At 38.3% G+C, this 14,492-nt stretch overlaps 1 protein-coding gene across 1 annotated transcript in view; it reads left to right on the forward strand.

Moving 5' to 3' along the window:
* The window catches only part of NEB (nebulin), a 224,786-nt gene that overhangs the window by 135,480 nt on the left and 74,814 nt on the right, over positions 1 to 14,492 (forward strand). Inside the window, 15 exon segments of the mRNA XM_019456312.2 lie at positions 112 to 423; positions 3,168 to 3,371; positions 3,741 to 3,845; positions 7,763 to 7,867; positions 7,968 to 8,279; positions 9,018 to 9,122; positions 9,716 to 9,814; positions 10,010 to 10,111; positions 10,246 to 10,353; positions 10,768 to 11,079; positions 12,430 to 12,534; positions 12,627 to 12,731; positions 13,105 to 13,212; positions 14,006 to 14,113; positions 14,214 to 14,327. Coding sequence (XP_019311857.2) covers positions 112 to 423; positions 3,168 to 3,371; positions 3,741 to 3,845; positions 7,763 to 7,867; positions 7,968 to 8,279; positions 9,018 to 9,122; positions 9,716 to 9,814; positions 10,010 to 10,111; positions 10,246 to 10,353; positions 10,768 to 11,079; positions 12,430 to 12,534; positions 12,627 to 12,731; positions 13,105 to 13,212; positions 14,006 to 14,113; positions 14,214 to 14,327 — 2,304 coding nt within the window.

Genomic DNA, 14,492 nt, shown 5'->3' on the forward strand with positions numbered 1-14,492 from the left:
ACAGGGCCGATAAAAGGCTCATCTAAGGGAGATAGAGTTATTTTGAGCAGGCTATTTAGAAAAAGTGAGTTTGGAAAAATAATTCTTCTTTCTTCTGTTCACATACACCAGTATCTATACAAAACTACTTATGAGAAACAGAAAGGTCATTATATTGGATGTCGCACTGCCAAAGAAGACCCTAAACTGGCTTGGGCAGCAAAAGTGTTAAAGATGCAGAATGACAGGCTGTACAAAAAGGCCTACAATGACAACAAGGCCAAGATCTCCATCCCAGTAGACATGGTGTCCATCAGTGCTGCCAAAGAAGGCCAGGCATTAGCAAGTGATGTGGATTACCGCCATTACCTGCACCACTGGTCTTGCTTTCCCGACCAGAATGATGTGATCCAAGCCAGGAAAGCCTACGACCTGCAGAGTGATGTAAGTTGTTGCTTGTGCACAGAGTACCAACTGAGGTGCCTGAGGAATGAGCTGTTTCCCAGGAAGAAAACCTTCCAGAGCTTTGCCTGGTCATTCCTCCTAGGACTCAAATGCAACTCTCCTTACATGAGCATCTCTTTAACATCTTACCAAGTTTACTGATTGCCTACCTTACTGCTGGTCTTATTCAGAAAGTGTTTTTTCTTTCTTTCTTTTAGTAGTGCTACCAGATTTTTTCTATAGATTCCTTAATATATGCTGTGTCTGTAGTTTCCTAAACATAAGAATTCCTATGATCCTTCACTGAATGACAGGGCTACTTCCTTGAAATTAATTTGAAAGGTTAGCAGTGTATTCCAAACTCATTAGTTTCCTTAATTCAGTGTTCTTCACAATATGGTGTTTCGTTAGTCTACTTAAAGTATTTTTCGATTCATATTTTCTGCTCATCCAATCTTTTAGAAATCATGGATTCCATTAGAGTATTAATTTCTTCTGTAGAATGAAAGCCTTCTTTAAATTATTTGAACTTGGTTCCCATAAGCTTCAAGGGATGCTTTCATGATGAATGAATTTGTTATAGAAAAGTGTATCCATCACTTGAAATGAATTGCCAACTGGTCGATTTAGGCCAGTTGCTAGAGAAATTCAGTCTCTCCATTAACCTGAATAACATTAGCATATAATGGAATGCATATGAATCAAGTTCCTAAAGGATGAGGAAGGCAAACTTCAAAATCTATATGTAATCCTTTTTGAGAATCCTTCTGAATTTTGGGTATCCATCATACTTTACACACTAAAATATACAATGTCCTTCTTCATTAAGATAGAAATTTTACTGCATTTTCACTCCTCTTACTACCTTTTTTATCCTGATATTTGTATCCTATTACAAATCCTATTTGTATCCTGGTTATTAAAATACCATTTCTGAAAAACAGAATGATTTTTTTATGAAATTAATAACCGGTGCTTAACATAGAGCAATTTTTTCTGGTTAACCACTTATCTATAGCTGAAAAAACAGGTTTGAATAACCAAGAAAATGCAAATCCCAATTCAAAGGGAGGTGCTATCTTGGAAATGGAAGAAAGAAAAAACAACTGAGATCAAAATTGTGGAACCAGGGATTGAATTCCTTTATTTTTTTTTATTGAAGTATACTTGACACATAAAGTCACATTAGTTTTAGAGGTACAGCATAGTGATTCAACAAGTCTACACTCACCAGAAGTGTGGCTATGATCTGTTACCATACAACACTATTTCAGTACCATTGACTATGTTCCCTATCCTGTACCTTTTATCCCTATGACTTACTCATTCCATAACTGGAAGCCTGTGTCTCCCACTCCCCTTTTACCCATCCCCCCACCTTCCTCCCTTCTTGAAAACATTAGGGTTTTTTTTTTTTGTTTTTTGTATTGATTGGTCTCTTTCTGCTTTTTGTTTGTTTGCTTATTTATTCACTTGTTATTTAGATTCTACATGTAAGTAAAATCATGGGGTATTTGTCTTTCCCAGTCTGACTTATTTCACTTAACATAATAGGTCCATATATGTTGTCACAAATGGCAAGACCATGGTTTTTTTTCTGTCCTGAGTAAAATTTCATGTGTACATGCATACACACACACACACACACACACACACACACACACACCTACCACACCTTTGTTATCAATCCATCTATTGATCGCTTCCATACCTTGGCTATTGTCAATAATGCTGCAGTAAACATAGGGGTGCATGTAGGTCTTTGAATTTGCATTTTCATTTTCTTTGGGTAAACACCCAGTAGTAGAATTGCTGGATCATATGATATTTCTATTTTTAATTTTTTGAGGAACTTCTTATTTACCACAGTGGGACTGAATCCTTAATTATCCCTTTAAAATACACCATGTGCCAAGTACTGTGCTAAGCACTAAAGATACAACAGTGAATGAAGAGGAAGAAACAAGACAAAGTTCTAGACATTAGGGAGTTCATACTGATAACAAAGAAAAAGATGTTAACTACAGAATATCAATAGAAAAAAATCTGATGGCTGAGAAAGAGTGATCCATGGTGCTATGAAAAAGTGAGGAGGAAAACTTACCAAGGAAGTACTGAGTGAGTGGGAATATAAAGGGAGAGTAGGAGTTGGCTCTGCAGAATGACCACCATATGCAAAGGGGTCTATATACAAACAAGAAACCAAAAGTCCATTGGGGTCATAATGCATAGGTTAAAGGGAAGCACATATAAGACAAGGCTGGAAGAATTGGTAAGGACTGGTGCTAGATTATCATCACCTTCTAGTCCATGTTAAGACTTTGATCTTTGTCCTAAGACCAATGGGAAGCCATAGGATGCATGTGGTGCATCAGATTTGAATTGTAAACTTTATGACGATCATTCCAGCTGCTGTGTGGAGAACTTACTGGATAGCCCATTATTATTGCCTTAAAGCCCACCTGAGCTGGTATGATGTTACTTAAATATAACTCAAAATCTTCCATGCATCCCGCAGACAGAGAGCTCCTTCTGCATCACTCTGCTTTTTTAAGAGTGTGTAAAGTGCCCCTGCTGCAAAAAACAAAGCAGAACAGAACACTGCTGTGCATTTGAGGAATTATTTCTGTCAATGCTCATTTTTAATTATTGTTTGTGGAAGGTAAAATATAACATAAAACTGCTTTCTTACTTTACCACAATTAAAAAACACTGCTTCTACTTAACTTTGTTTTCTTTCCCAGGCCATCTACAAGGCCGACTTGGAGTGGCTACGTGGCATCGGCTGGATGCCCGAAGGGTCTCCTGAAGTGTTGAGAGTCAAAAATGCCCAGGAGATCCTACGAGACAGTGTCTATCGGACACCTGTGGTGAAACTCAAGTACACAAGTATTGTTGACACACCCGAAGTTGTCCTTGCTAAGTCAAATGCTGAAAATATTAGTATTGTAAGTCACTTTTCCCCTCTGTGTTAAAATTAAATCATGCTCATAAATGATAAATAATTAACTTGGCAATCTGTTTGTAAGATAATGATGTTGATGATAGCAAAGATTTTAATCCATAATGTTGATAGAGCTGTTTTATTATTGTTCATAAACTTTAAACAAAAACTCAAAGTACTAATAAAAGGTAATCATGAATTGGTACCATTACCAAGTTCATATTAAATTTGAGTAACTTATATGAAAGACTTTTGGAAGTTTTTTTTCCTTAATATGAAAAGATTTTAGATCAGAACAGTTGAAAGTTGTGCCCTGGAACTCGCAAAACTACAAGTTGCAAACTAATTTTGTTATTGTTGGGTCTTTCCATAGCCAAAGTACAGAGAAGTTTGGGACAAGGATAAAACTTCAGTCCACATAATGCCGGATACTCCAGAAATTAATCTTGCTAGAGCCAATGCTCTTAATGTGAGCAATGTAAGTACCTCAACAGACTCCCTTTTTGTTTATAAGTTCACCAGCTGGTGCTATGATATCCCCAGGGAACTCTTCATAGTCAAGGGAGAAAAGATTGACTGGGTGGCAATGGGGAAGACTCCTTACCATAAGTCCTTGACCAGGAAAGGAGCAGGGGGCACCTGAGAGGCTCAGTCATAAAGCCTCTGACTCTCGATTTTGGCCCAGGTCATGATCTTACAGTTTGTGGGTTTGAGCCCCACATCTAGCTAACACTGACAGCGTGGAGCTGCTTGGAATTCTCTCTCTCTCCTCTCTCTCTGCCCCTCCCCCAGCTTGCATTCTCTCTGTCTCTCTCTCTCTCTCATAATAAAAAATAAACTTAAAAAAAAAAAAAAAGAGTGAGGAAAGGAGGAGATCCTTGGCTCTGAGTCGCCCAGCAAGGCCAGTTACTGGTGAGTCAGTGTCAACATGACAGAAAGGGAGAAGGTAATAAGGACCAGAAGGTTTAAAGAGGAATGAAGAGACACATGAGCAAGAAAGGGGAATTAACAACAGTCAGATGAACAAAATAATTATAAGAAGTCTTGCAAAACTTTATACATATTAATTTTAAAGCCTGGATCTGTAGAGGATTTTCTAGGAAATCATAAATTACCAAAATGAGCCCAGGGGGGAAAAAAACATATAACAAGAAATTAAGAGGATTATTAAAGACTCTCCTCCCTCCTCTCAGATGTCAGGGTCATCCAGATGATTTCATAGAATTCTTTCAGACCTTTAAGAAATAATCAAACTATAATAGAGCCTAATGAAAGAAGGAAAGCCATCACAATTTCCAAAACTTGTCAAAGATAGTTCCACAAATGAAAACTGTAAACCAATAGTGAAGAAAATCTTAAATATTAACAAATAAAGTTTAGTAGTATGTGAATATGATACGAGAAAAAATAATTAGAGTTCATTCAGGAATGCCAGGAGGGTTCCATATTCAGAAACCTAATAATGTGTCTGAACAGAAGAGAAAATCACATCTTTATTTTAATAGATTTGAAAAGGCATATGACAAAATCTAATATCCATTATTTTAAAAAATAAAATCCTAGTAAAATAAGGTTAAATGACTATCTTCTTGATGTGACTAAAAGAATAAATCTCAAATCAAAGCCAGACTCATTCTCAGTAAGTTAAGTTTCTCATTCAAGCTGGGAATGAAATAAGGATGCCCATTGACATCACCATTATTTAATGTTTGCTGGAATTTCTAGCTAAGTGAGTAAGCTCATTCAAGCCAAAATAATTACATAAGAGTAAGAGATAAATATTGGGTTTAAAAAGGCAAAATTATCATTACCTACAGGATAAATCATTATGTCTGGGAAAAGGAAGAGAATGAACTAAAGAGTATAATTAATAAAATGAGAGAATTCAGTGGCTAGCTACACACTTTAAGAAATCTCAAGAAAGGTACTGTCTTCATGGATCATAGAGCTTTCTTGTGAGTAGAAAATGTATGACCCTAGAAGAAGTATACTACCTTAATGTTGTTCACCGTGGTTTGGAACTTGACATTTTTCAAAAAATAATAAATCTTTGTGAGAGAAGGAGCCTGCCCAGAAAAGATTCCTCACCACATGCCAACCCACACCATCAATTCTATTATAATGGGCCACTTGGGAGCTAGTTTTTTCCAAGAGATGGGAAGAAAATGAAATTTTAGGGCGTTGATACATTTTTTTCAGACAAGAATAGTATTATGGTACAGTGCTTTCTCATCACCAAACTGCAGCACAAACAAAGTCCTCAGCCTCTTCTTTTCCATCCAGAGGCACCTTTGGCTGGACAATCAGGGAAAGTCTCATGTGCTCTCTTTTGTATGATATATTTCTTAGCTGGAAATACCAGAATCCTACAGCTGATATCTCGATGTAAGCAAGAGTAGTATTTGAAACTACACCAAAAGTTACAAACTTCAGATATTTAGATATTCGATATTAAGACATTAATGAAGGACGCATGTGTGGCTCAGTCAGTTGAGTATCTGATTCTTGATTTCCGCTCAGGTCATAATCCCAGTGTCATGGGATCGAGCCCCACAATGAGCTCTGTGTTGAATGTTAAGCCTGTTTAAGATTCTCTCTCGCTCCCCCTCTGCCCCTCTCCCCTGATCATATGCACTTTCTTGCTCTCTCTCTAAAATTAAAAGTAAAAAGACATTAATGAGAATGGCTTTCTCATTCTCATTATGGGAGGAAATCAAACCTCCCATGTGAATGCTAACCAAAAGGTACATTTTTTTAAAACATGGTGTCACTATTATTATAATCTTGATAAAATCCACTACTTAAAACTGTTTCTATCATTTGGAAAGCACAACTTTTTCAAGATATTTGTATATAATTTTCTAGGTAACCAGCAAATTCATGTTAACTCATTTAATCTAATCACATGAATAAAATATATAGTGCTATTTTGTTTTCATCAGATGGGAGAGTTGAGACTTAAAGTGATTGAGGAATTGATCCGTGTTCTCAAAGTTAGTAGACGAAGTTTTGGTCTCAAACCCTGATTTTTTTTAACTCAAATAAAAAATATATTTGAACACATAAACAAAAATTTAATACATAATTAAAAGTAGTATAACATTATATGTAATAAAATAAAAACAAAATCTAAATAACATGACAAGTTTGCATTAAATATTCTCCATTTAAATGTAGGAGAACACTCCACATTTAAATGTGGAGAACACTTTTATTTTGTCTAAAAATGAAAGTCAATTGTTAAATAGGCCTACCCAAAATTCATACAGAAACTTGAATAAAAATTCATACAAAACTTGTCTACACTCATATTTCAGATATGCAAAGCCCGTGAAACTGTCAATAATTGAAATTCATCCTTCTGCACTTTTAAAGCTTCCACATTGATTGGTATGATTTCTGAATTATACATTTAAATAACTGTTACTTCTTTTTTTTTTAAATGTTTGTTTATTTTTGAGACAGTGAGAGAAAGCGCGAGCAGGGGAGGGGCAGAGAGAGAGGGAGACACAGGATCTGAAGCAGGGTCCAGGCTCCGAGCTATCAGCACAGAGCCCAATGCGGGCCCACGAATCGTGAGATCATGACTTGAGCCGAAGTCAGACGCTCAACTAACTGAGCCACCCAGGTGCCCCTAAATTACTGTTATTTTTGAGTCTTACATCATCAACACAGAATGTGTCCATTTAAATATGAACGTATATTATAAAAGTTATCTGTAAATCACTACCTTAATTAACTTCTGTGTATAAGTAAAAACACACTGCATTTTTAAAATGGCTATTGGGGCACCTGCATGGCTCAGTCAGTTAAGCCTCCGGCTTCGGCTCAGGTTATGATCTCACGGTTCATGGGTTCGAGCCCCGCGTCGGGCTCTGGGCTGATGGCTCAGAGCCTGGAGCCTGCTTCCAATTCTGTGTCTCCCTCTCTCTCTGCCCCTCCCCCGCTCATGCTCTGTCTCTCCCTGTCTCAAAAATAAATAAAACGTTAAAAAAAATTAAAATTAAATAAATTGGAATTATTAACTTAAAGAAACCCAGTAATTTCTCATTAAGTCTGACCATAACCTTATCCCAGTGCTACTGATACAAGAAGCATCTAAAAAAAAAAAAAAAAAAGAAGCATCTAAACGCTATTATATAAACTATGAATAACTACATAGAAGCCATGATTTAAATTAAAAAGAAACAACTCTTATCAAGCCCAGATCTTTGGACTCCACACACAATATCGTATTCCAGTAGCTTGGTGCGGAATTATTCTTTTACCTATCCTCTTTTCAACCTATTCTGGGACTTCAAAACTGTACTGCTCTGATATTAATTCTACTTGAGCCCCTGAAGTTATTGGTACATTTGAATCCAAAATGATAACTTCTTTTTTTCTCCTCTTCAGAAAATTTACCGCGAAGGTTGGGATGAAATGAAGATGAGCTGCGATGTGCGGCTGGATGCCATCCCTATCCAGGCTGCCAAGGCCTCCAGGGAGATTGCCAGTGACGTAAGTGTGGCCTTGTTTAACTTCTCAGTTTTTAAGCAAACATCCTAGGTGCATCAAGAGCACATACTGTGACCCATCTGCTTTGTTTTTCCATCTCCAGTATAAATACAAGCTTGACCATGAGAAGCAGAAGGGACACTACGTGGGTACCCGCACAGCCAGGGATGACAACAAGATCCGGTGGGCCCTCATCGCTGGCAAGATTCAGAATGAAAGAGAGTACCGGCTGCACTGGGCCAAATGGAAGACTAAGTTCCAAAGCCCTGCAGACATGCTTTCCATCTTGCACTCTAAAAAATGCCAGACTCTGGTCAGCGACATTGATTATCGCAATTACCTACATGAGTGGACGTGCATGCCTGACCAGAACGATGTGATTCAGGCCAAGAAAGCCTACCAACTGCAAAGCGATGTGAGTGGGCTACGTTTTAGCATGAGCTCTTTTCTCATTTTGCCGTGACTCCCATAAAGTTTGTCATTAAATTTTATATCACCACTTCCTGTCTTTATACAGCCAAGAAAGTTTGTCATTAAATTTTATATCACTGCTTCCTGTCTTTATACAGCCAAGAATTTGGTTTTAGTTACATCATATAGTATGGTGTCAAAAATCATCAAAGCTGTGAAAGATGTAGATTTTGTATTAAGGAATATATGGTTGTGTGACTATAAATCTTAACTGTGACTGTATAAAGACAACTACTGTGAAAATATTATTTGTGGAATTTATGTAGCAACAAAGGTACAACGTTGGCAGTCTGTGGAAAGGATGTAGGCACAGGTAGGCTTTTTTTCAGTTGATGTAGTGTTTAAAAATCTTGAATTAAGTTGCCAAGGTTTTTTAAATCAGGAAATTTGGGGTACAAATTTGGATTCCCTACTTCTTTAGAAAAATCGGAGAACAAATTCCTGGACATGCATTACGCCCTGGCAACCGTAACTGGAGCCGAACTGAGGCTACCCCCCTTTAGATAGAAAAATGTCTCCCCGTTTTTCATACCTCCTGACCTCCCAATGAATTTACTTATGTTACCTTCCCAGCTGCTTGAGTATGTCATCTTTATATTGTATTTTTCCATCAAATCAATAGATAGAATAAATAGGACCGTATGACCAGAGTTGCTGAGATCACATGGCTCTGTTCCCACAGGCTGTCTACAAGGCTGACTTGGAATGGTTACGTGGGATCGGGTGGATGCCGACTGATTCCGTTTCTGTCAATCATGCCAAACATGCTGCAGATATCTTCAGTGAGGTATTCCAAGATTTTACCTGGCCATTTAGTGCATTTCCTGGGAGACTGGACAAAATTACACAAGCCAAAATGAAGTCATGCCCCATCAGCAATGTTAATAACTGCAATTGCTGTCATTTAAGCCAGAAATATCTTGTCCCAAAACAACCCTCTACTGTCCCTATCACATCATGGGGCCACATCCATAATATAATGTCCAGTACACTCACCGATGCTTGGAATTGTGTAAATGGAAAACTTCTTTTGTCAGCAATGACACCACACTTGGGAGAAGTTTACACAGTTGAAAAAAAACACATTGAGTATCATGATACAATTATTATATATGTATTATATTGTATATATGTATTATATTACATGACTTTGATAACTAAGCAAACCTGCTACTTTCAAAATCTGTGGGAGGTGTGAGAAACCACTCAGTTGTTAAAAAATAAAAGACTACGAAAAAAGGCCAAATTGCCAAGAAGGTGCCATTCAAATATGGCACTCTACACTTCTAGTAGAGAAGGACCCTTAAGTCTAGTATCTCTTTCTCGGCTCAGACAGGACCAGAAACTACAACTGTTTGAAAGATATTTTCTTTCCCATAGAAAAAATACCGCACGAAAATAGAAACTCTCAACTTTACTCCTGTGGATGACAGAGTTGATTACGTGACTGCAAAACAAAGTGGTGAGATCCTAAATGATGTAAGTACATGGCTGTCGTTCTAAAATTGCTCAGTCGTGAAATGTCATTTCCAAAGCTTTCCACCTACTTAAGCTCAGCATGCAATCATTGTCTGAGATACAGATTGTAGTCATTGAGATGATGCTTGCATTTGCTTGGACGACATTATATTTTCTTAACATCAAGTAACTTACCCTCTTGCCTCTCATTTCCAGATTAAATACCGGAAAGATTGGAATGATACCAAATCAAAGTACACTCTCACAGAAACCCCCTTGCTGCACACTGCCCAGGAGGCAGCCCGGATTCTGGACCAGGTATGGATTTTAGCCAGATGCCTGGTACTTTGTGTGGAGACAAAGGACCATAATATAACTGTGGGAGATGTATGTACATGACCAGTCCCTCATTGTGACTCCTTACTTAAGCTTCTGTTGTGGCTGTCTTTTAGTATCTCTACAAGGAAGGTTGGGAGAGGCAAAAAGCTACAGGTTACATTTTGCCTCCGGATGCGGTGCCATTTGTCCATGCCCATCACTCTAGTGATGTTCAGAGCGAGGTAATTTATCCTTATGTGAGTGCACGTTGGAGTGTTCCTTGGCTTAGCAGGCCTGGCTGGGCTTAGGGATGGTTGGAGTATCTGCTCCCTTCTAGTCCTTCCTGTAGGCTTTGGGAGTCTGTTTTTGGCTTCTTTAAAAGCTGTCGTTTGCATGCTTTACTGTTCTTCTATTCCCCCGCTTCCTTAAAATCTCTAAGCTTTCAAATAAAATATAGGCAGAATTAGAAAACAAATATTTTTTTTTCTATTTTTAAATTGCTGTTTCTTCATATCTATTTATTTCACTGCTTTTTGTTATTTAGTCTCAGTGAGGCAGTTGACAAAAGGCTGAGGGGCTGAATGCTGATGTTTCCAGCCCCCTTTGCCTTGAGTGCTTGTCATAACTGATGGAATCTCTATTTTTTCTCCTACCAGCTGAAATACAAAGCTGAACATGTAAAGCAAAGAGGTCATTATGTTGGTGTTCCAACGATGAGAGATGATCCTAAACTGGTTTGGTTTGAGCACGCAGGCCAGATTCAGAATGACAGACTATACAAAGAAGACTATCATAAAACAAAGGCCAAAATCAATATACCTGCTGACATGGTGTCGGTGTTGGCTGCCAAACATGGGCAGGAACTTGTCAGTGATATTGATTACCGTAATTACCTGCACCAATGGATATGTCATCCTGATCAAAATGATGTTATCCAGGCAAGGAAGGCCTATGACCTACAGAGTGATGTAAGTGATTTTGTTTCTTAATTATCTAGAAATGTATGGTGTACTCTGAGAATTATAAGCAGCACTCTGGATGCACCAGTCTTGGAAACTTTGAGCCATAAATATTGAGTTTGTTCCCAGAAGGGAAATAAGGCTGGATATGAAGTAGAGAAAGACCGTGGGCAGTGATTGACAGCTTTGCCTTGACTATGCATTCCTGAATAACTTTCAAAGTCAAATAAAAAAAAATTGTTTTTGTATCATCTTTGCCATCAGCAACATCTCACATCTGCCTGAAAAGTTATCAGTTGATTTAGAATAACAATTGGCTTGGGGTGAGACTGGAGAGCGAGTTGGGATTTTAACAATATTGGATGATCATGTAGTCAAGGACCTGGGAACACCCCATTCTTGCTTTGTGAGCATTTCACTCCTTCAGGCATTTATGAAGGACTTGCTTGCAAAGAATCAAAACAAAAAGGAAACAAAGTACTAATGAGCCACAGGAGGGCCCAGAATCCCTCATGCACAGCTTTGGTAATGCTAGGGTAGAGAATACATGACATAGGCCATCTGACACCGAAGCCTGAGTCAAGACCTCTAGCTACCACCAACAGTCTGTAAGGAATAGAAACACAGTGCATTGAAGTGATGCTTGGGTATACCCTGGAGCTAACCCTGCCTGATATTCTCATTACCAAATCAGAATCAAGAAGTGAAGGACCACCTGTAGCACAGGTGCCGAATTTGAACATCCCACCTCATTGCTGCTACAACAGAGTGACTATTGTGGACCTTTAACCAGATTAGCAGCTCCTTTGGTATGAGGTGGCCCAAGAGAATCCAGGCACTGGGTGGGGGAGAGGAGAGCTAGGCTTGGCCAGAGGGATGTGTCCCCCTACTCTATAATACACGAGCACTTACTTGTGTAATTTCCTTTGTATTGTGTAAATGTCCCACATATTTCTAAATACCAAATACAAGTCCATCTAAAATTACACTCTCCTTGGTAAAACCTTACCTTAGGCTCACTGCTGAAAATAATGGCTTCCTGGCCGTAATTCCCACAGCACTTGAATGTTTCTGCTCTCACAGCACTTACCACCCTTCACCTTGTAAATGACTTCTGTTTACACTAGATTCCTTTATATACTTATCCCTCAAAGCACCTAGCACAGCACCTCACTCATAGTAACATGCTCAAGAAATATTCCCCAGGTAAACAGATGAAATCATGATGGAATCAATGAGACAAGAGCTATGAGACAGAAATCCTTAAAAAGCTCCTGAAAAAGTTGTTTCTGATCTGCTGTCTGTAATCCTATGTCTGAGTCATTTATACCTGCGTTGTCTCTCTCTTCCTGCTCTCAGAATGTGTACAAAGCTGACCTGGAGTGGCTCCGTGGCATTGGCTGGATCCCCCTGGATTCTGTGGACTATGTGAGGGTTACTAAGAACCAGGAAATGGTGAATCAGGTACGCAGAGCCTTTTCTCACCTAATGCCTGACTCCCTTGCCTGCTGTGTGGGGATAGGTACCCAGCCTTAATCATCTCTGTTTCTTTGCAGATAAAATATAAGAAAGATGCTCTTGACAACTATCCTAACTTTACAAGTGTAGAGGATACTCCAGAGATTGTTTTGGCGAAGATTAATTCAGTCAATCAAAGTGATGTAAGTTTGCTTTGTGTATAATGAGGTACATGGACTGGGGAGTTAGCTGTCCACCATTGAATGCATTTGCATAACTCCAGATAACTGCTTGTAAGAAAATGAACACTGGGGTGGGAAACTGTAAGATCATCTTTGGTGGGAATGTCTGAAAAGTCACTAGTAGGATGTATACTCTACTCACTTTTAGATAATATCTGTGTTCTTGTCCAAATTTTTCTGCTATATTAGCTAAAAATGAGCTGAAATTCAACCAGTTGGTTAGTTTTAACCTCTAAATGTAGACTGATTATTATCTTGCTAGGTAGAACCCATGAAACTTTAAATACACATTTACAGTAACCAAAGGCTTTGTTTTGTCTTGTTTTCTCCTTAGATAAAGTATAAAGAAACATTTAATAAAGAAATAAAGGGCAAGTATACATTTTCTCCAGATACACCACATATCACCCACTCCAAAGACATGGGAAAACTCTATAGTACCGTAAGTTTTATGCAATTTACAACTCAGTTCTTAATTTTAAGCTCTTGTCAGTATTCATATCCTTGGCTGATTTTGTGAACAACTGAACATATAAGATCTATTATTTTTATTGTATGTAGTCTTGTTTATTAGAAATAACTAGTCTTGTTTATTAGAAGTAGTATCTGTTCAGCCAGTATTTTTGAGCTCCTGTGATGTGCCAGGCACGGTAGGAGGCACTAAGAAGCTAAACCTCAATAAAGACAAGTCCTTCCTTCACAAGCCCATGCAAATGAGAGGGACAGATATCCAAAGAAATAGATAATAATGTCACAAGTGCTGTACCAGCTCTAGGTGCACATAGGACTGAACATCTATCAACAGGGAAAAGAGAGGAAAAGCTGGTCCTTCTTTAGCAATCATGTATAAATATCTGTAGCCAACAAATGGAAGACTTGACCTCCAAATTTTAATTCAGCTAATTTAAATGATGATTGTGTGTAGGTAGTGTGTATGTTGTATGCCCAATGGAAAGCAATCTTTGGTGATTCTCTCCCTATGTGAAAATTTATTTTTCACTTTTATTAGAACTTAGTTAAACTCTGTTATAAAATGCCTCAGTGTCTGTAGATTTAATTTGCAATAAGCCAGAAGACTCTGCCCTGTTCTTAGGTAGACATGATCATGGCTCTAAATAAAGATGTAAGCTTTGCCTTTAAACATAAATATTTTACCTTGGTTTTACCATTTTCTTTTTAGCAATATCTGAAGGAAGTTGAATACAAACTTGTTGACACACATTTCTTTGTTCTAGATACTGTATAAAGGGGCATGGGAAGGAACCAAGGCCTATGGCTATACCTTGGATGAACGCTATATTCCCATTGTTGGAGCTAAGCATGCCGACTACGTGAACAGTGAGGTCAGTAGTACTGTTTCCTCTCATAGGTTTCAGAGTCTTTCTTGATTGGGAAGGTGGTTAGAAAATCCCAGTGATTCTCAATGTTGTACCTACTTCACAGCTTAAATACAAAGAGACATATGAGAAGCAGAAGGGTCATTATCTGGCTGGAAAAGAAATCAGTGAGTTCCCTGGTGTGGTTCACTGTCTGGATTTCCAAAAGATGAGGAGTGCGGTAAGCAAAACTCACCTTAGTGGAGGATTTGTACCCTTAAGTGTACTATTAGTCTGCCTGTTTGTAATCTGTTCTTTGGTTGAGAGGGACATGGGGTGTGAGGAATGAGTCCCCATCCCTGCCAGTTAGCCTTGTGTACCTTTGACAGCTATGGGCCTTCTCCCC

This window comes from Panthera pardus, unplaced genomic scaffold (genome assembly GCF_024362965.1).
Source record: "Panthera pardus isolate Hobbes unplaced genomic scaffold, ASM2436296v1 HiC_scaffold_10, whole genome shotgun sequence".
In the NCBI taxonomy this organism is placed as follows: Eukaryota; Metazoa; Chordata; class Mammalia; order Carnivora; family Felidae; genus Panthera; species Panthera pardus.